This window comes from Durio zibethinus, chromosome 6 (genome assembly GCF_047325235.1).
Source record: "Durio zibethinus cultivar Kanyao isolate XHJ-2024 chromosome 6, ASM4732523v1, whole genome shotgun sequence".
Taxonomy (NCBI): domain Eukaryota; kingdom Viridiplantae; phylum Streptophyta; class Magnoliopsida; order Malvales; family Malvaceae; genus Durio; species Durio zibethinus.
This window is the reverse complement of record NC_143167.1, coordinates 2,279,098-2,301,247: the sequence shown is the minus strand read 5'-3', so window position 1 is coordinate 2,301,247 and position 22,150 is coordinate 2,279,098. Positions and strand designations below refer to the sequence as shown.

Here is a 22,150-nt window from a genome sequence, read left to right as displayed (position 1 = left end):
CCTTTTTTATCTTTCTGCTCTTGCTTCAAGATTTTACAATATCACTCTTTATGACCTGCTTACCATAATGAAAACACTTCATTTTATCTTTGAATTTAGATCTATGTTTAGATTTTTTATAACTTTTTAAGTTTTAAGCTCTGTCGATGTTTTTATCCCTATTTTTTTAGACCAGAGCTTGATTCTCAGGATCTAAATCTTTTCGCCTTACTTTTTTATTAAGAATATTATCTTTTATCATCTTCAATGTCCTTTTGTAATCAATAGTTAAATTAAGAACAGTCATAACTAAAGTATTCTAGCTATCTAGCAATGAACCCCAAAAGAAATAATGTCTTTATTTCATCATCCATCTTAAACTCCATAGTACTCATCCAATTAAATATATCTTGAAAATCACTCAAGTATTTTGTAATCAATCATCCATCCCCGTAATGTAAAATTGCAAGCTTTTTAACAAGCATAACTTTATTCATGCCTATTTTTCTCTTATACAATGCTACCGATTTTTCTCAAACGAAATGTGCATCTGTCCCATGCACTACATGAAACACGTTGATATCAACTCATTTTCTAATTGTAGCTAACATTTTTCTACTTAGCTTTTTCTAGCTTTCATTTTTTGCATTTGCTAGTTTAGCCAAATCACTTAATACCGGCTCATATAAATCTTTGTAGTATAAATGATCTCCCATCATAGGTTTTCAAATTGAATAATTTGATGCTATTAATTTTATCATGAAACCTGCATCACCTTTCATTATCTCAAATAGAATTTACTTATGTCATGAGTGACTTTTATATTAATGTCTCAAAATAACCCTCACTTTAATACCACTAGTTGGGCCTGAAGCAATAAATACAATAATGCACAAACAATATATCATAATAAACTTACAATAATAGATAATAATTAACAATCAACAACGTAAAAAAAAAAAAATATACATCAAGATTTACATGAAAAACTCTCCAATATAGAGAAAAAATCACGAGCAATCAAAAAAATCTCTACTATCAAATAATGAATATACAAAGTTCTCTTTTAATTAAAATTAGAGCTAATCAATAACTAAAAAGATAATTAAAAAAATTTTATCAAATAATTTACTTAACAAATGCACCATAAATTAATTTTTAAAAAATTTCAAATTCAATATTCATTGTTCAAAATATAAAACTCTAAATCATAAATCTACTATCAAAATTTTAACTTAATCAAATCATAAATCAATTTTTATTCAATCACCTTTTCGTTCTTCCTTTTCTCTCTATCTTTTTTTTACTTTTTTTTTCTCTTTTCGGCGCACTCTCTCATCGCCAAAAACACAACCCTTTTTTATTTTATTACGTAGTGCTCTCTTAGAATCAGAGACAAAAGGCGTTGGCGTTTTCATTGGCTAAACAGTTGGGGCTAGACCCCACACATATTCCTAACAATAGATACATACGAATAACATAGATTTTCAATTTAATTCGTTAGAAAATTTGGAAGCTCATCATTGCCGTATATTGTCAGGAGGTTGAGCAAATAGACCGTTTTCTTTTCTCTTTGCAATTGGTATATGTGGCGCTTATTGAGTAAGGTTACAGATGGTCCATGGCAAAATTAAACATGGAAAACCAAAGAATTATTTTCTTGGAAGACATCGAGTTCTTACTTCATGGGGCCCTGCCCCTTTTTTTTTCTAATGCCTTTTGGACTAATAACAAAAGAGAGAACCATAACATCCATGGTCTTCGATTATATAATATATAGATGGCTTTTCTAGCATGTGCTTGCTCCAAGTCTCATCTCTAATTTTGGAGTTTGACATTTTAACAAGTTTAAAATTATTCAAATAATTTTTTTTAATCTGAAACTATACTTAATTTTTTTATACAATTATCTTTAAAAGATGATATTTACGTTATTAGAATTTAAATTCTAACACTTATAACTCTTTTTTTTATATTAAAACTATAGCATTCTTTGTAAAAAAAAAAAAAAAACTTATTTTTAAGTTTCTCTTACCTCTAATTAATCTATAATTTATGAAATTAAAGTATTGTAAAAGTTTAAAGACATATATGTAATGCTACAAGTTTAAGAAAAAAGTTGAACAATTTAACAAATTTGAGAAAGGAGATCATGCTCTTCCTATTCTAATTTTTTTTAATCTAGATTAAGAAACAAGTGGGGTAATAAGTCATTCTAATAATTACAATGAAGATACCTTGGGTGACAAGAACCTAACTCAAATTTTCCTTTCCAAAATTGAAAGGGTGCTATGTCATTCTAATGATGATTATGATGATAATTATGTTCGTTGATCAACAAAATCCTAACTATATAATATAAAAAATATTATCGTCAACCCTAGCTAGCCTAGCTATCTATTATAAATAATTTAATAATAATTCTAACTATATGCTCGTCACATGGGGTTTGCATTAATTGTAAAATGCTTTTCAAGTCCATCTCTCTTGAACTGATTAAAGTGGGTGTGGGGTATTTCTCTTTTGATGTTTGTCAAAATGCAAGTTGGGCATGAATTTTCATATCCTTTTGAGAGGCAATCATTTTACTCAGTAGAAATAATGTTGTGAAAGAGAAACTTTATATTACAAATGTTTAAGACCACATTGAAAAGTGCCCCAAACTCTTCCATTTCATTGTTTGACCCAATTTATAATTATATATGAACTTTTCCAATTGGCTTCGCTAATTTATTCTTTCACTTCTATATACGTTGATTAAGATTTATGAACCATGTTATTTTTTACACTTATCATTAACTTTTTAACAAACATTTGTTTTTTTTTTTTTTGTGTTGAATTTCAAATTAAGAGGTAAAATTCTGAAATCACAAAAAGAGAAAAAAAATGATTAAGGACATAGATAGAGAATTTTTTCTATACTTGCATTTTGACGTTTAAGTCAAAGGTTGATTATAAAAGATCATAGGAATAATAAAATAAAGAAAAAATAAAAAAAATAAAATGATTAAATAGTACTTAGATAATCCTATTTAAAGGTGTAAAGTGAAAGGTTTACGAGATAAATTGATGATGTGGTTAAACTAACGAGGCACTGTGCATATTAACATAATCTAAAAATAAAAAATGCTTCTTATTATCTATTGACAATCTCTAATAAAAAAAAAATATCGTTTTATCCTTTAAACTCAAAAATACATCTAACATATCTAATGCATGAGAAACTAGCTTATTATTGGGGCGACCCAAAATTGATTGAATAATAATCAAATAAAAGAGAAATAATTGGAAAAAGAGATATATATATATATATATATGTATATATATAATCACTTTGGGTGGGTGGTTTGATCTTTTTTATGAGTGACTATATATATATATGTTTTGTTGAAACTCTCTCTATACATATAAAGTTATAGGGTTTATATCAAAGATTGAAAGTGAAATAATTTATTGAATGGGTAGGGTGATAGGCAAGGAGCTCAAAGGCCGTCCAAAATGATTTTTAAAAAAAAGTTAGGATAGAAAATCAATTTATGATCTCCACACATTATTAAGAATTGAAGATAATAAAGTAAAATGTAAATTTTGTAATGTCCAAAAGGGTGGAAAACTGATCATTAGTACTACTGTTTTATTCATGCAAGAGAGGAGACTCGGCCACTAATTTGGTAAACTAGACAAGTCGAGCATATGATGAACAAATCCTGCCTCGCCAATTTCAAAGGTGGGGAAACCCACTTTATATATACGAAGCATGAAGATTATTACTAATTAATTAGTAAAAGTTTACATATATGTGTTCAAATTTTAGTATGTCATGTTAATTGATTGAGTTTTGGCCCGTCGAAACTAAATATTTATTAAAAAATTGTGATTTTAAATTTTCATAAAAAATTTATATAAAAAATGTTATAATATGAAAATTAAAAAAAAATTATATACGTTAAATTTTAAAATTTAAAATTATTAAATATTATCTCTTAAAAATATATATAATAATTAAATTAAAAAATAGGAAAACAGTCAACGCTTCTTACAAAGATGATGTCATCTTCCATGTCATCATCCAGCTCTCTTGGCTCCTCATAAGTAGAAGCTCTACATCCTCAGCTCTGTCCATCTTTCTCCTTTCCTCATTTCTTTAGGCTTAAAAAAAAAACACTCAAAATTAAGCCAATCAAAACCCCTCCGGGGCCGACGCGCTATGTTTGGACACCCAACATTCCCACGCTCCTCCTCCGAGTTTCTCAGCGACTCCCTGCCGTCTCCCGAGGACATCATAACGTCGCCGTTAAACTTCCCATTACGTTCGCTAACTCAACTCACTGTGGCCGAGTCTTCCGACTCCGTGAGTGACGCGTTCCACAGTGGCAGCGGCAGCGGGAGTTACAACTCGCCGAGTTTCTGTACTCGGACTGGGAAACCGAGTTTGATGCAGAGGAGCGTCAGTAGCCATTCCCTTCAATTTCAAAAGAACGGGCTTCATAGTCATTTCGCCTCGAGCCTTAACGAGTTTATTGACTCTGATTCCGGTCCGGTCAGGAGAGTTTTTAGTACCGGTGATTTGGACCAGGTTGGTTTATCAAACTACTGTACCCGAAACAGTACGGTTCTCTCTGTTACTTCTTTGCCAGAAATATCATACACGCGACTGTTGAATAAATTATTTTTTGATATTTGAGTTTATTCCAGATTTTTATCATTAAAATTAATATTTTAATAATTAAACAAATTTCAAACACAATATGAGATAACACAATAATTAAACTTATAAAAAAATAAAACTTGAAAGATAATTTTTTTTGCTTAATTATTATGTGTATATAATTTATTTCTTTTATTAATAATGCCTTTTTAGTTTTAATTAATTTTGTGTGTGGGGGGGTGGAGGGCCAGGGGCAGCAGGGTCATCGGAGGTCAGAGAGTCCATTGTCAAGTGAGAGTAATGCTATCATTGAAGGAATGAGCAGAGCCTGCCGCTATAGTCCCGAGGAAAAGAAAGAGAGGATTGAAAGATACCGAAGCAAAAGAAACCTCAGGAACTTCAACAAGAAGATTAAGGTCTTAATTATAATTATATTCCCTTACTTTTATCTTCTTTTTTCTTAATAATTATCATGGAAATTAATAAAGATAATTTTTTTTACTTAAATTCAAGTTTAACCAAAGTATATTTTAATAATAAAATAATAAGGGAGAAAATCTAGTTGCAAGGTTCCTCCCCCTCCAGTCATGCTCTTAGGTGTCTGTCACATTCAATTTATGTTCACTTTTTTGTTGTACCATCCATAAGCGAGTCAATTAGACAGAGACTGAAACAGTCGTTTGAACTTGATGAGTGCACGAAAAGAAGTCAAGAATCCCCAAGTAAAAGATAAGTAAGCATGAGTTGAAAAAGTCACTCCTTCATCCTCTCCTTTCAAATAACGGCTAAAAACATGTAATTAGTTGTGTTCCAAAGTCATTTTTTGAATGACATGATGCTAATAATGTGCTGATGAATATGAGAGATTTTTCAGTATGCATGTAGGAAAACGTTGGCAGATAGCAGGCCACGCATCCGAGGACGATTCGCAAGAAATGAAGAAATTGAAAAGAATCCTCAGGTTGAATGGAGCAACGTAGGTGGAGAGGAAGAGGAAGAAGATGAGGAGAATTGGATCCATTTTCTAGATTCGCTCTCGGCAAATCTGATTAATCCTTAATATTAAAACAGTTGGTACTGTTTTGTTCAAATATTAGTGTGGAAATTTTAGATTTGCTTGTTTTATATATATATTTTGATGCAATGTTAAGTCATTTTCAGCTTCAAATAGTTGTTGTAAATATGATTGATCACATTATTCATATAAGATTATGGAATTCCAAGGCTCACCCGAGAGTGAGATTTATAAATGGCAGGGCATGAGTTGCAGAATAGGCAAATTTGTGATTAACTTGAACAATAGCCAATTTTCCATCACATTCAAATAACCCATACTTTGCCCCATCCAAATTACAGATGTTAGCAAGTGGTACATTTCTTATATTATTGATTTGAGCCCGAATTTCTCGACTAATCTGATACTTGATTAAGAAGTTTTAACTGTTGACAAAAAGGTGTGAATGCTGCCGACAACGATGTGCTCTGTTAGTAGAATATTAAACATGATTAGGATTCAATCTATTCAATCTCTAGTAACCTCAAATATTAAAAAAAAGTTTGAATAGTGGCAAGCCCCGAATCTAGACTTTTCTTTTGTCCTCTCAAAATTCATAAAGCATATTGCAATCTAAAGCAACAAGCTAAATATAAGGTCAGAGAAACTGTTAGGGTCACATATATTACAGTTAAAAGAGGAGAATTTGTGGTGCAAAAGTGGTTTTCAACAAAGTACAGATTTTGACAAGCACAAACTTAGTAGGCATTATATAAGAAACTGATGCGTGAGATGAGCATGGAAAATGGAAAAGGGCCTGGAAATTGCTGATGAATTGGATCAATTATCAATACATAAATTAAACAAGGGAAGCAGCAAGTCAATCATTTTTAATAAGGTTGTCTGGCTGCTAGAAATCAAATGGCAGATACTGATACACCAACAAAAAGGACACAACAATAACAGGTGAATGAATTGCCATTTTCACTCTTGAAAATCACAAAATACACTGAATAAGGATAGAGACAATTTCAGGTGGATGAAACTTTTTTCTGTCTGAAGAAAGAACAACTTAAAAGAAAGGCAGCTACATTTCCATTGGCAAAACCATTTCCTTTGACTGAGATTGCTAGACCACAATGACAAGCCTGTAAGAAAAGATCTTTACCAGATTTTTCTTACTTGACATTAGCCTGTAATCATTTAACTGAGAAAATCTCAAGGAGAAAATCAAATTGAAAAAGAAAACAGAGAATAAGAAACAATGAATTCGTTCCTATAAACTCATAGTAGATAAATTTGTAAAAAAACAATCACCCATTGTCACTGTCTTTTCAGGCTTTTCTGAAGTGTGTTCTTTTGCTTTTTCAAGCCTTACCAATATTAATAATGTAATCAGAAAGCAGTAAGTACATATATATTACACTCATAGCTCATGTTACTTGATAATGATGAGCTTGATGTTTATTACAATACGAGAATCTGAACTTACTTTCTCTTTAGTTAAAGGCTATGACTCTTCTAAGGCAACCCCTAGAGATGGGAAGGGCGGCTATGTTTATTTCTTGTCGGGCCCCGGCCGCGGCTGTGGTTTGCCCACTAAGTTCATGTATGACCTTTGCATTAGGAAAAGACATTAAACTATACGTTTTTAAGAATCTAAAGTTCCCATTATCCAAGTATAATAAACAATCAAACAAGTTACACTAGAAACAGTAAAGCTCTCTTATTTTTTCTTTTCTTTTTCCTTTCGATTCATCATTGTGTCCAAAGTATCTTCATAGTCTTTGAAATATGCAAATGGACAATAATCTTTGTAAAGAATACTAAAAAGGTGAAAATCAAGTGTTTTGGGGGATTGCAAATGGGGGAAAGGTAATGTGGCATGTTGTTTCTAATGTTATTGAATTAAAACCTGGGTCCAATCACCAACGACAACATAAGTTGCATATATAATGCCAAGAAAATGAGCCAAATCCAATGCGATCCCTGCATGCTCATGGGAAGATGCTAGCCATCTCAATTATGATGGTAGGAATTGATTAGTCTAAGCAATGATTATTAGCCCCTCTTTGGCCATAAACTTAACTAATACTTTCACAAAACTGATGAAGTGTTCTCATTTACAAGAAGTAAAAAGAATCACGTTTGCACATGAGAAGCAGTTAGGTGGAGACATTTGTTATTTCTATTTGGAATAGTGAATCAAATCATATAAGAGTTTTGGTTTGAAATTTTTTTGAAATTATTAGATATTACCGGATAAATAAAAAATTTTTAATAGATAAATTTATATATTTATAGATAATGAGAGTCTTTGATATGAAAAAATATATAAAAAAAATTATAAGATTTTAATGAGTGTATATCTCATAAAACTAAAAAAGATTGAAAAAATCTTTATGAATATGCATGTTTAAATGGATTAAAAAAATGAAAAAATTTAAATAAATATAATACATATAAATATGTGTTTACTTGAGTTAAAAATATTTCATAAAATTAAAAAAAATAAAAAAATTTATGTATATTAATTGTAAGAGTTGATTGATATTATTATTATATATTTGTAATTATTTATAATTAATAATTTTTTTTTATCTATAGATGTAATTAATTAATTATATTTCCGTTAATTTGGTTGTTCAATTAGATTAAAAAATTTATAACCTAACAACTGAAATCACAATGATGTTCGAAGCCTATCAATAGATTCCTAGTTTCGTCTTTTTGGCTGTAAATTGGAGATTCGGTTGTTCGAAGTGATCATGCAATCAGGGTTGCCTTCGGTCAAATGGTTATCATGCCATTATCAGGGCATGAGCTTTTTGTCTTTAACCCAGATTTTTTTCTTTTAATTAGGACAAGACAAGCCAGTAAGGCACCCTTGACCATCAAGAGATCAGATACCTAGCTACCCAGTGAGAAAACAAGACAGAAAGGAACGAGAAAACAAAGGGAAGTACAAAAGTTACCTGTTTGAATCATTTGCTTAGAACGCCTTGAATTGGTTAACAGCTTGAAGTATGATGGGCCAAAGGCAATAATACACATTCTTTATTCTCAAATCTCAGACAGTATTGAGGCCCATTCTCACAATTACAAGGATTCAATTCAATCAAGAGCACACTTGATTGTAGGCCTCTCATAAACATGCACACTCAATTATTCAAAAGCAATTACCCCAACAATAACAGATTTCATTATGAGATAAAAAAAAAAAAAATTTGGTAACTCATTTTTTGTGGGAAAACAATTCAAACAAATAGTCAAACCATGGTTACAGTAAAGTTCAAGATTTACATTACTAAACCTTACACTAGACGATCTTCAAAACAAAATAAAACAAAGACACCAATCAAACAACATAACCTAGTAGCGACAGAAAGAAACCAGACAAGTTTAAACCTTAACCAGAAATTTCAACAGATTTAATGTCAGGTTTTTTCATCTCAACTTTAGGAACAGTAACAGTCAGAACCCCATTTTCCATAGAAGCCTTGACATTATCCATCTTCACATTTTCCGGCAACCTAAACCTCCTCGAAAACTTCCCACTACTCCTCTCTACGCGATGCCACGTGTCGTTCTTGTCTTCCTTCTCTGCGTTCCTCTCTCCGCTGATTTGAAGCACCTTGTCGTCTTCAATCTCCACCTTCACTTCCTCTTTCTTCAGCCCTGGAAGGTCCGCCTTGAACACGTGTGCCTCTGGAGTCTCCTTCCAGTCCACGCGTGTGTTGACGAAAGCGGTGTTTTCTCGGGAAAGTTGAGGGAACGAGGAGAGCGATGGGAAATCGGAATCCTTGAAAGGATCCCATACGTCCAAAGAAAATGGGTCGAACATGCTGTTGCGTCGGTTGCCGAAGAAGTTAGGAATCATTGCCATTTTTTGCAATATTTAAGAGTGTTTGGATTCTGAGAAGCCGCTGGATAAAGCGCTGGATTTTTCCAAACTTGTGAATTTCAATGGCAGAGATAAATGGATAACCTGGGTACATATACCGAGGAAAGGAAGAAGCTAGTAATTTCCAGCATAACCGATTTAAGATTCAAATGCGAAGTAACCGACTTTGCAGTTACGTCTGGAACATGGATCTGCTAGGATTTGGTAGAACCTTCTGGATTCTGGTCCAGGACTTCGGGTTTAGCCGATAGGCTCTGTCAGCCCAACCTTAAATGGCCCTCGCTTGGGCTTGAAGAATTAAGTAGTCTTATAAAAACATGAATGGTTCTGGTAGGGAAGTGCAAAAGAATTTTTCTCATGTAATTAAGAATCAGTGCTATAATATAAAAAAGAAATAAAAACTTTGCTCAGCCAATGTTTAAATGGATTTTGTTGATTTAGTATGTGAGACGATTAACATATGAATTAATATTTAAATTGATTTAGGGTTTATGGTTAATATTTTTATAAAATGATTATTTAAATAAAATAATCATATGGATTAAACTTTTTATATTTAAATAAAATAATCATTGAAAATAAATATTAATATATGAACTAATCTTTTTATATTTTAGGGTTAATATTTTTATAAAATGATTATTTAAAGTATTTTTGTACAGTTTGAAATAATCTTTTTATATTTTAAGGTTTATAACTAATATTTTTATAAAAAATTTATTTAAAGCATTTTCTGTATAAAAATATTTTAAAAGATTATTTTATAAATAAATTAAAAGAATATTTTTAAATTTTTTTATGATATAAATAATTTTTTTTTCAAAATCAAAAGATGTTCTAAAAATTTTAGAGTTACTCAAGGTTAAGAATATCATATTTATAATTTATCTATCCCTTTTACTTAAATAATTATATTTGGTTTAGTGATAAAATTTTTTTGAATTTCTCTCATTATATCATTTCATTGAATCGGATAAAACAAGTTTATTTACGTCTAATTTATAGAATTTATGAAAAATTATCAAAGTCTTTTAATAAATTTGAACATAGGCAATTAAAAAGAAATAATTTTTTTTATCACTTAAGTCAACATCAGTCTATATGTAATTACATTTATTAAAAAAATAAAGATTTACTTATATTAGTATAAGTATTATATTTTTTATTTTTGAATTTATATCAAAATAAATATTTTAAATCTCAATAATTTTGATTCAAAAATAGAAAAAAGTATAATACTAATATAAGTATAAGTGGATCTATACTTTTAATTAAATGGTTTGTCCACTGATAATTAGTTGTTAATGAATAATGGGTCAAAAGACAAAGTCCCAAAACACCATTCAATTGGGCCAAAACCATTTTTATGGGCTTCATATATGGGCCCCCAATTGACAATTGCCAAATCATGGCGCGCTAGTTTCCGCTCCAAAAATCGTTTTCGAGCTTTCAACTCACAAAAGAAACACAAAATTCGAAGAAGGTGCTTCAAAATAACCGCTAAATCTATCCACGTCATTTATCCGTGTCGATACTTCTCCTAATCTCAACCCTCCATTACAACTTAACAATGGCCACAATTCATCGTTAAACATTTCACACGGATCACTTTCCCAACAGCTTCCTCACCACTTCCCCGATAAATACCGCACCATTTTAACCCTTACCCCAAATTTTCCTATCAAATTACCAAGTCTTTAAATTCTCGACCAATCTACGATCAATATCCAAAGATGTCAGGAAGAGGAAAGGGAGGTAAGGGACTGGGCAAGGGAGGAGCAAAGCGCCACCGTAAGGTCCTCCGTGATAACATCCAGGGAATAACAAAGCCGGCAATTCGGCGGTTGGCTCGTAGAGGAGGAGTCAAGCGAATCAGCGGTTTAATCTATGAGGAAACCCGTGGAGTTCTGAAGATATTCTTGGAGAACGTGATTCGTGATGCCGTGACCTACACAGAACATGCGAGGAGGAAGACTGTGACTGCTATGGATGTGGTTTATGCACTGAAGAGGCAGGGTAGGACTTTGTATGGATTTGGTGGTTAGATGATTTAGGGTTTATGTTTGAAGGAAAAAGGCGGGTGGGTAGGAGATTTGAAGTCTTGCTGTCAAGAATGTTTGAGCTTTAGAATTAGGGCTACGGCTTGTAATTAGGTTGGGCTTTTAGGACTATTAGAAATCATAAGTTGGGTCATGTTGTTTGCTTTTGCGATTTGTAGTTCGTGCTTTGAATTGCAGATTTTAATGAAACTTCAAGTTCATTTTGTTAATATTAATGTCTACTTCTGTTTTTAAATAAAATTATTGGTTTTTTGTTTGCCATAAAAAAAAAACTACTGATTTTAAGGGACATTGGGAAGGAAAATAGCCAGAAAGTTGACTTGAATTTTACCCATTTTCTAGTTTATGATGCTGGTGTTTTTATGGTCGGTTTAACTGTTAGAAGTTAATGAGGGTGTTTTATTAGTGTTCATTACTGTAATAACTGCGGAACATGGTACTTATGTCAACTGCAGACAGACGATAAAGTAATAGATTGCTTGCTTTGAATGAAACATGAAGAAACGGGCAAGTAGAATTCATGGAAACTTGAGCGTCTATTAAAAGTAGCATCTAAATGTTGCTACAACTACTGTATGATCACTCAGCTTTATGCTTTGACGATTTTCTTGCAGCAGAATAGCGCGACCTGGCTGTACATCTTCCTATGAATTTGAGAACCTCATCCAGTAAAATGACCGGGAAAGCAACCGCTATTACGAGGAGCCATTCGTTGAGGCTGAGGGGAACAATTCCAAATACTTGAGCAAGGAATGGCACGTAGAGAATCAAAAAGTGCAACCCAAATGACACTGACATGGCCAGAAGAAGCCATGGATTGACCCAAGGAGGCATTGTCAATAAGCTTCCATCTTCGGAGAGGGCGTTCAGGGAATTGAACATTTCAATGGCTACTAAGACAGAGAGGGAAAGAGTTGAGGCCTTGATTTTTCCTGACTTTAAGTAATCGCATGGATTTGTATCGAAGTTGAACACTTGGGAACCTGCTGTGAATGGTGATACTGAGAAATTTCCCCACGAAGAGCATTGACCCCAGTCGGTAAGTTGGGAGTAGGTAATGAGACTATGGCCATCGCCACTCAGATCAATGCCTAAGAAGGTGTGGTGCGTGTACCATATGATGAATACCCCTACTGTAGCTATCCCGACATATAATCCTATAACCTGCACCAATGAAGTAATTAAGTTCGCTCACATCTTTGTTACTTCCACATTAGGTAGTCCAGGACAAGAAAAAGGAGTTTCCTACTAATTTTGGTTCAACAAATGGAAAAAGCAAAGATAATTACCAGGTAGCGGAATAAGATCCAAGCAGTGATTAATGAGTCATCGCTTCTTCTAGGAGGCTTCTTCATTATATCTTTGTCTGGGGGATTGAACCCTAGAGCAGTCGCTGGAGGTCCATCAGTAACAAGATTAACCCAGAGAAGCTGAACAGGGATCATGCCTTCTGGAATACCCAAAGCAGCTGTCAAAAATATAGAAGCAACCTCACCAATATTGGAGGAGATCATGTACCTGCAATTATAAGTAGAAGAATGTCACTCTATATAGCGAATTGAAACTTAATTCAAATAACCAAAAATTTTGGCAGAAAAGAAAAAGGAATGAAAATGACACTAAATAAATGTGCTTCATTGGGCTAGAATGTAGCTTGAATGAGTGCCACTTTGTCATTAAGAAAGCAGACTCAGTGCAAGTTGTTACATTTCAGTAAAATCAGCAGCACAAACCCCGAAGATATGCAACAAAAATGCCAGTTCATTTTCAAGTAATACATCTAAAGAAATAACAATAATAACCTTATAAAAGCCTTCATATTGTTGTAAATGGATCTGCCCTCACCAACTGCAGCAACTATAGTGCTGAAGTTATCATCTGCTAGCACCATGTCAGAGGCTTCCTTTGCAACCTGGAAAGAATCAAGCAGTGATTGTGAGAGAGAGAGAGAGAGAGAGAGAGATTGGATGGAATAAGAAAAAAATGCATTCATGAATAACTTAGACTAGCATACTAGGTTTCACGATGTAGAATTCTAATATCCTGATAATCAGCAATGATGTATGCTAAGATATCAAAAACAATACAGATAAAATCCCACCAAAAAATTTTTGGAATAATTATTGACTTTATGCCTACATAATGCCAGGAAAAAGTAATATAGCTAGCTGCTCCACCATATGCATTCTGGAAAATTTGCAGCACAACTACACATACAGCATATAAATTCGATAGAAGCTAATAAAATGGGTCATTCTGAATCATCAGGCAAAATGCTACTTCACAAGGAGAGCTGACATTGTACAGTAGAGAAACAGGGCACACAAGCATAAAACAAAATTTCACATGAAAAGATGAAAGTAACCATATGGACACCAAGATGTCATCCACCAAATTATACAAAAATAAATATAGAGAAAAGGGTAGTGGATACCTCTGTCCCTGCAATACCCATTGCTACTCCAATATCGGCCAACTTCAAGGCAGGAGCATCGTTAACTCCATCCCCAGTCATTGCAACCACTTCACCATCCTCCTTCAGCAATCTCACTATTTCTTGCTTGTGCCTTGGCTCAGCCCGAGAAAATAAGAGACCTCCACTCTGTCTCAGGTGATTTTTCTGATCAGGATGATCCACAAACTCCTTTCCAGTTAAGCTTCTTGAACTGATATCTTCATGAGACCCAAATACACCGATTTCGCGACAAATAGCTTCTGCTGTGCTCTTGTTGTCTCCTGTAATCACCATAACACGAATCCCAGCAGCTTTGCAGTCCTCAATTGCTTGTCGAACCTCTTTCCGAGGAGGATCCTTGATAGTTTCATTCAAGTGGTTCAGATACAGGTGGGACAGAAGTAAGAAAAACAAGAAATACAAATAAAACCAGCCACAACTTACTCTTAGCCCAACTAAACCAGCAAATATAAGTTTGCTCTCAATTGAAGAATAATTGGATGGATTAAGCAAAAGCTGATGAGCTGGATGATCTTCATCACCATTATATGTTGCAAACTCAAAAAGCTCTTCCTTATACGCGAAACCAAGGCAACGTAATGCATCTGTTGACATTTCATGGAGACTATGTAAAATAAGATCCCTTGAATATTGATCTAGTTCTACGACAGAGCCATCAAGTAGCTGAATAAAAGAGCTCCTCTCCAACAAATTCTCTACAGCACCCTGCAACATTAAGCATGAACAATTAGATGCCATGTGGAAAGGCTGTGCAAAATAATGGTTAAACCAGCAGAGAGCATCATGATCAAATCTCACTAGGGCGTTACTGGCACCAAAAAGAAAATTAAGTATATTGGAAGAGAACACGCAATCAACATAATGTCATAAACAAATCAACAAGTGGTCAGTCCATGTTATGAGGCAAAGAGAAAGGAATAAACCTTTACTAGCAACGACTTTCGTCCTGAGCTAGAATTCACAATAACTCCCATGGACTTTCGATCACGGTCAAACTCAAGTGTTGCAATTCTTAGCTCCAATTTGTTCCACAGTTGACAACAGCCTTGTATAGCATAAAATAAAAGAGAAAGCTCAGTACGATCTAGAAATTGTCACCTAAGAAGCGATAAAATTATAGGACAGAAACCAGTTAACATACGTTGAGGAGACCCATGACCTGAAGAGGAACCATACTCTTCAGGAAATCCCATTTTCTCAACCAGAACCTGGAATGAAAAAAGAACAAAATAATAATCTCTCAGTGAGGGAAAAATATGCAACATGAACTTCTCATATATACTGCATGTTTGCACTCTGCAAATTTAGAAAGCACATCTCAAGTTTCATATATATATATATATATATATATATATATATAAATAAAATATGCTACTTAAAAACAGGTTTAAAGTTAAGTTTCTGTTTTGGCTCCTGCTTCATGGTGGCTTGGATTTATTCAAACAGATGCACTATACACAAATAAAAAGGATTCAATTTCAGAAATGGTTTTTCACCTTTAGTGCTGCTTCTGTAGGCATTCCAGATGCAACATAATGATTCCCAGATTGCTCAACACCAGCGTCATTGCAAACAGCAGAAATCTTTGCAATCATTTCAAGATTGGCATCCATTCGATCAACAGGCCGGCCTCGTATTTTCCCATCAAAAGGATCATATGTAGTCCCATCCACATCAAAAGATCGCAGAGTGCCAGGCCTTGAACCTATAGCAACAAGCTTTGAAACAGCCATCTGATTGGTAGTCAAAGTTCCTGTCTTATCAGAACAGATAACAGTTGTGCAACCAAGAGTCTCAACACTAGGCAGCTTCCGGACAAGTGCATTTTTTTGAGCCATCTTCCGGGTTCCCAGTGCCAAACATGTTGTAATAACTGCTGGTAAACCTTCTGGAATGGCAGCGACAGCCAATGCCACAGCAATTTCAAAGTAATATGTGCACTTCTCAAATGAGAACTTAAAGTTTCTTGGCCATCCATCAACATATTCCCAAGAAAGAAAGTATTTCACATTAATAAGCCAAACCAATGCACAAATCACTCCAATTATCATTGTCAGAACCTCTCCAAACTCATTCAACTTCTTCTTTAATGGGGAATCTTCCTCGTTCTGTGATGCTTCATGAATCTGTGAATGCACCTTCCCAATCTCTGTATTCATGCCAATCTGGGTGACCAAGCAAATACAGTTTCCATTGACCATAGTTGTTCCAGCAAAAACCATACATTTCTTCCCTTGAATATCTGAATTCGCAGGAACAACTTTAACAGTCTTGCTCACAGCTTCACTCTCTCCAGTCAATGACCCCTGTTCAACTCTTACAGTTGAGCTTATCAAACTCAAAACCCGCATATCTGCAGGTACCTTATCACCAACTCTCAACTCCACAATATCACCTGGGACAAGTCCCTTTGCAGGTAAATTTGACAACTTCTTGCCATCTCGAACTACATCTGCATGCTCTGATTGAATTTCCTTCAAAGCCTCTAATGCTTTTTCCGCATTACTTTCTTGCCATATTCCAACAATGGCGTTCACTATCAAGATCAAGAAAATAACAAGCGGCTCCACAAAAGCTGTTATCTCCTTCTCCCCTCCTTCTTCACCATCATACCACGCTAAAACAAATGATATAATTGCAGCAACCAATAATATCCTAACTAATGTGTCATTAAATTGCTCCAAAATCAGTTTAAATATTGATGTGCCCTCATGTTTTTCTAACTCGTTCCATCCATAAATCTGCCTCCTTTTTTCAACTTCAGCACTTGATAATCCTAATTCTCGATTCACTTGGTACTTCTCTTCGCATTGTTTCACATCTCTTGCCCAAGCAGGAAAAGTCTCCTGCTCGGAAGAGGCAGCAATGGCATTTTCTCTCTTCCCATAGTCTTCCCCTCCTCTCCCCATTGAAATTCAATGCCAAAGAAAACAATTCTTCAAATAATTGAAGAAATATCAAGATAGATGAACATAAAAGCTGAAACTTTATTTACTTTCTTCAATACAGGACCTGAAAGCAATGGAATTAAAAGAAATATCATGATCTACAATGTATATTAACAAAAACCCACTATTAATTAAACACTACCAATCTGTTTATGCACTGAGGCAATAAGAAAAGCAATAAAAAGGGAAACCAAGAATACCCTTTTTCTTCCATTGCCCATAGTTCTTAGTCTCAGCTAAAGCTTTCAACTTTTTACATATTTACACATAAGAAATCAAATCCCTGATAAATCTATTAATCAAGAAACAATTCCCCATCCCCAACCCCAAAGAAAATTCCGTTCACAAAATTCTCTCAGCAACCAAACAGAATAAAAATAAATTAATCAGAAGGCAATGAAAATTAGGGGCTGTGCTTACCAGAATTTTGGAGTTTCTATCTTTCCATTCAGCTATCAATTCCTTCTCTTTCACTTATTCTTATACTTCGTAAAAATAATGTTTTTTTTTTAGAGAGAGAGAGAGAGAGAGAGATCTGATTAAAGAACGATTCAATGGCTAAAAATCCTCTCTTTTTTTTCTCCCTCTACAGTCTCATTTTTATGTGTCTTCTTTTGTCTTTTATTCCACATTGCCTTAATTAATAGGTATCGCCACGTGTAAAAGCGACAATGGTGAGCATAAAGTGATATCTTTGCAAGGGCTTTTTCCCATGTGTCAACCAATCAGTGGTGACGTTTGTGCTCAATGATTGTGGTCTCCCACATTGAATCTCCACTGTCGTAAAGGTCAAAACTTTTTTTTTTTCTAATTTTAAAGTAGTATTTAGCTAATGCTTAAGAAATTTCTTCTTCTTTTCCAGTTTCTCTTTGGGGCATATTCTGTTATTCTTAGATTTTATTTTATTTTATTTTATTTTTTGTGTTTGCTTGTGGAATAAATATGTCATCATTGAGTAAGTTTCTTCTAGCAATGGAATATTTACAAAATTTAAGAGTTTTCTTTTTCTACATTCCAATTTCAATACTTGGAAACTATTATGAATTTGATTAAAAGTGAAAATGAACATAATGTTTTTTAGATATAAGTTTGCTTTAAATTATATTTGACAATTCATGTATTTATATTTATTTATTTTATATTAAATATATATAAATTATTAAAATTATCATATTATAAATTTTATTAATACGTCAAATAAAAAATATATTTTTTATTTTTTATTAAATTTATATATAATTTTTATTAAAATTTTAAAATTTATCAATTATATATATTTTTATGGTATCATGGGTTTAAATGAGTGTGCAATCTACATTGAAATTATGTTCTACTGTATATTATATCAAAACATGAAATAAAAAAAGTAATTTAAGATATTAAGATTTAAACATAAATTAAATGAATTAAGTTGAGTTCCTATTCATTATGTTGTCTGATGATTGTTTTTTGCAATTGTAAGTTGTGAAAATGTTTATAATCGTGATCTCTAAATTTTTTGTTTAATGATTAAAAATGTTTGACGAGACATCAAAAATTTGATTTCGAATCAAATTTTCATCATTTTTCTTACTCATATCAGGACTTTCAATCTTCGTATAATAAAAAAAAAAAAAAGAAAATGTTTATAATGCGGAAGATTTCATCCTGGTTTTACTTCACCATATCCAAAGGTATTTCTTGAGATCCTCATATATATATATTCTAAATCAATTCAGCTAAATCGCCTCAGTAGTTTCGTGGGAAATTTCTGCTACTTTTTTTGGGGCCAATCAAATGAATTTTTATTGTAGAATAGTCAAAGAATTTACACACTCAACCTTATTTCACCATAGACACTATCAGAGATCTATACAGAACCTTGTTTTGCATGCATGCTGGTATTAACACTATATCGAATTATGGTGGAGCAGGTGACCCATCTTTATCCAAGATGTAAACTAATGGAGATGGGGGATCATTCAATCAAATTAACTAAGCTTATCTTCCTTCTGTATTGGACAGCAATCAATCAGAAATTTCTGCTACATTGACACATGCTAGAAATATTGAATTCACTCGAGTTGCAGTCAATGGAATTAACAAATGGCATAGGTGAAGCTGCACTTAGGTTCCCAAAGTCAAGTGATAATTATGTTATGGGGTCCTAATCTAAGCGGAAATAGCAAATTCAGATAAGGCTCAAGTTATTTTCTAAACTTATCATTAATGAATTTTTTAACTATAACTTTACGTGCTGCTTCTTCTCTCTTTCTGTCTTAAAGAAACAAAGAAATTGCGGATTGAAAATCTGAAAGGGCTACATATTTTCTCCAACGCACTGAGCAGTCAACTACATTAAATTCTATATGAACCTGCCTGGAAGGATAGCTGCAAAGCCCATTTCCCTGGTTTTCCTTGGTTGACATGAAATTGGTATGAATGGGATATTGCCTATTTGCCTTTCACTTTCACGCCTGGAATGGATGAACCAGTTCATGAAATTGTATTGTTATAGAGCAACGCGAATCCTATTTCCCTGGGGGTGAAAATGGGACAAAACTGAAAAACAAATGGGTTGGCAATTGTCATGTTATCTGACTGGTGGAAAACTTGTCACTAGACAAGGTGATCAGATCAGTTCACAAATGAAGACAAGGCCAAGCCTACTATCTACGGGCCTCTCCCAGTCGTGGATTTTATCTTCTTCTTTCTAGATATCTTGTTCAAGAGCCTATGTTTCAGATGAACCACAAAAAGCCCGGTTGAATGCACGTTTCCTTGTCCCCCTATGAACCCATCCCATATCTGTAATTTCTAGCCCTGGATTTGTTTTATCGATAGGGATACCTTGAACAATGCTTTCGGCAAAATAGAGTGGACAAAGCTTAATTTTTGCCCAGAACAAATTTGGGCTCTCAACTTCACACCTTTTTGGAACATAAAGAAAAGCCCACCATTGGCTTTAATCCTTTTTGGATTTTTTCTTTTAATTATTTTATGAGAGCACATTTGGCTTTGATCCCCTTCTCCTAATCTTAATCTGCAAAGAGGAAAACAACTTTGTTCTCCTCTTTTTTTTTTTTTTTTTTGAGGTTTCTGCTATAGGTTTCTGTTTTGGGTTTGCATTGTTAATTGTTGTACTATATTATTTTGATTTGAGCTAGGATGACTTAGACATAGAACATAGATTCCTAAGGTTTTTTTATGCTCAAAGTTACATTAATCCTAAGCTCCAACATGACAGAATCTCCACTTTTAATTCATGGCTGGCGGCTGCAGGCTGAAGCATCTTAGCCTGAGGTGCCTAAAATTTGAAGGATAATAACTTTGGCCTCAAGGCACAGCCCTCGATGCTATCTTTCTCTACATTTCTTTCTTGCAGTGAATTGCAGCTGCCTGCTCTCAAGAGTCAAGGGCAGCCTTCAAGGCATAATATAGATATTGTTTCAACCATTAACGGTCACACTGTCTAAATGGAATCCACTATTAATTCATCGCTATCTTTGACTCTGAAACAGCCTATCCCTACTCGTTTGGCGCAAGATACTCTTTCCTTTTACTATTATTCGCCATTATTATTACAATCATTATAAAAAAAACAAACCTGAAATGACAATGACTCATAATTCTAATTTAATTGGCCCAAAACGTCTTCAAAATTTCAAAATAATGGAGAACAATCATCAAATGTGTAAGATGCTGTCGTATTTAGTACTTGTTTACCAACATAGAACAATCAAATGACACTAGGTTAGTAAGAAAATTACTTGGTTTATCAACATGGAACCTGGCTGAATGTAGGAATGGAAAATGATAAATACATGGACCCAAAATGACAAATCGTTTTCTTAATGCCTACACTCACCAAATGATGCCACATCATTGCATATTTGGCATAAAAGAACCACTGTATAAACAAACCCCCCTTATAGGAAAGCTTCTACCCTGTATTTCTCTCTCAATCTCTCTTCATTTTCTTTCATTCTTTCTATAAACTGGAAGGCAGGAAGCTATCCATATTTATCACTTGAAAGTGGAAGCCTGATTCCTACATCCAATGGCCTCAACCTGTATTTCAACCTGCATCAATGACACTAGGGTCCCAGTTAGGCCAACCTACGTGAACCTTTATAAGTGGCCGGAATCAGATGCTGAGTTTGTCAGGTCACTGAGGTCTGACGGTCCCAGCAGGGGCGGCCGTGCACATCCCACGGTTGTTGATAGCATTTCATGCAGGCAAATGTACCTGAGGAGCTACACGTTTCATAGGAATGATCAAATTGAGCCTGAAAAAACAAAATGTTTTGGCAGAGCTAAGAAGGAAAAGGTGAAGAGTCCTCCTAGAAGAAAAAAGAGGTCCAAAACCGTTGCCAAGAAGAAGAGTGCAGCGCTGAGAAGGGCCAAAGATGTCTCTTGTGCCGCCCTGTTGGCCATGTTTCGCAGGCTGTTGTCCTGCACCACCAAGGTTGACGTGGCTGATCATAGAGATTGAACATCTTTTCATCAGTTTCATCCTTCAGGGCTTCCTTTTTTTTTTTTAATAACTTTCTAATAGCATTAAGTTTTTTTATTTATTTGATGCCTTTTCCTTTCCTCTATGTTATTTTCCTTTGCTAATGGATATGGGATGATGATATCATGATATATTAATGGTTAAAGTCCAGTGAGCATTATCAATGGCTTTATGCTAATATATTAGGTTGAAAAGAAATCATCATATGTAAAATTTCTCCATTTGCACCTTGTAAAACTCTTAGCTATTGAAAATTTCAAGTCTGTCTGTCTGTCTGTCCGTCTCTGATCACATTTGCCAATCTAAGCACAGCAGGCAGAAACATACAGCTAATTTAATTTCTTGTTTGTCTCGCCACTTTTGTGCTTAGTGATTCTGTTTTTTGGCCAAATGCAAAAATGATAGTCCATAACTTGTTTCCCCCTTTGTAGTCTCGATAAGTTTTCATCACATTAGAGCTGTAGTCACACTTGCTGATATATCCTAACCTCTACTGATTTCCAGTACAAGTTTTTAGGGAATGTTTCTTAATCACAGTTACATAAAGATATTGCAGAATCACTGATTCTGGACTATGGTCAACTCAACAACCCTCTGCTTGGATGAGTCAATTGAGAATTAAGGTTCAAGGTTCAAGTCATTCATG

General features: G+C 33.9%; 5 protein-coding genes across 6 annotated transcripts; 3 read left to right on the top strand and 2 right to left on the bottom strand.

The window, feature by feature from the left end:
* The first annotated feature begins 4,099 nt into the window (after positions 1 to 4,099).
* On the top strand, positions 4,100 to 5,877 carry LOC111285892 (uncharacterized). Of its 2 annotated transcripts, none has more exons than XM_089761786.1 (3): positions 4,100 to 4,555; positions 4,873 to 5,043; positions 5,502 to 5,877. In XM_089761786.1, the coding sequence occupies exons 1-3, from the start codon at positions 4,187 to 4,189 to the stop codon at positions 5,685 to 5,687; spliced, it is 726 nt and encodes a 241-aa protein (XP_089617912.1). In that variant the 5' UTR covers positions 4,100 to 4,186; the 3' UTR covers positions 5,688 to 5,877. The 2 variants fall into 2 exon arrangements, with proteins under 2 accessions (XP_089617912.1, XP_022731278.2); XM_022875543.2 differs by having other exon boundaries at positions 4,103 to 4,555; positions 4,879 to 5,043.
* Positions 5,878 to 8,877: 3,000 nt separating this feature from the next.
* Positions 8,878 to 9,631, bottom strand: LOC111286056 (18.5 kDa class I heat shock protein). The gene has a single exon (XM_022875829.2). It carries the CDS (start codon positions 9,505 to 9,507, stop codon positions 9,031 to 9,033), a length of 477 nt encoding a protein of 158 aa, XP_022731564.2. The 5' UTR covers positions 9,508 to 9,631; the 3' UTR covers positions 8,878 to 9,030.
* A 1,550-nt stretch (positions 9,632 to 11,181) lies between these two features.
* LOC111284548 (Histone superfamily protein) lies at positions 11,182 to 11,794 on the top strand. Its single transcript, XM_022873233.2, has one exon. The coding sequence runs from the start codon at positions 11,259 to 11,261 to the stop codon at positions 11,568 to 11,570; it is 312 nt and encodes a 103-aa protein (XP_022728968.1). The 5' UTR covers positions 11,182 to 11,258; the 3' UTR covers positions 11,571 to 11,794.
* A 235-nt stretch (positions 11,795 to 12,029) lies between these two features.
* On the bottom strand, positions 12,030 to 17,603 carry LOC111284547 (calcium-transporting ATPase 4, endoplasmic reticulum-type-like). The gene is made up of 9 exons (XM_022873232.2): positions 17,430 to 17,603; positions 15,558 to 17,073; positions 15,203 to 15,269; positions 14,985 to 15,106; positions 14,485 to 14,766; positions 14,020 to 14,397; positions 13,388 to 13,497; positions 12,875 to 13,103; positions 12,030 to 12,749 (listed from the first exon to the last, which is right to left on the bottom strand). The coding sequence occupies exons 2-9, from the start codon at positions 16,968 to 16,970 to the stop codon at positions 12,165 to 12,167; spliced, it is 3,186 nt and encodes a 1,061-aa protein (XP_022728967.1). The 5' UTR covers positions 16,971 to 17,073; positions 17,430 to 17,603; the 3' UTR covers positions 12,030 to 12,164.
* Positions 17,604 to 20,886: 3,283 nt separating this feature from the next.
* LOC111284225 (uncharacterized) lies at positions 20,887 to 21,963 on the top strand. Its single transcript, XM_022872946.2, has one exon. The coding sequence runs from the start codon at positions 21,049 to 21,051 to the stop codon at positions 21,481 to 21,483; it is 435 nt and encodes a 144-aa protein (XP_022728681.1). The 5' UTR covers positions 20,887 to 21,048; the 3' UTR covers positions 21,484 to 21,963.
* The last annotated feature ends 187 nt before the right edge of the window (positions 21,964 to 22,150 follow it).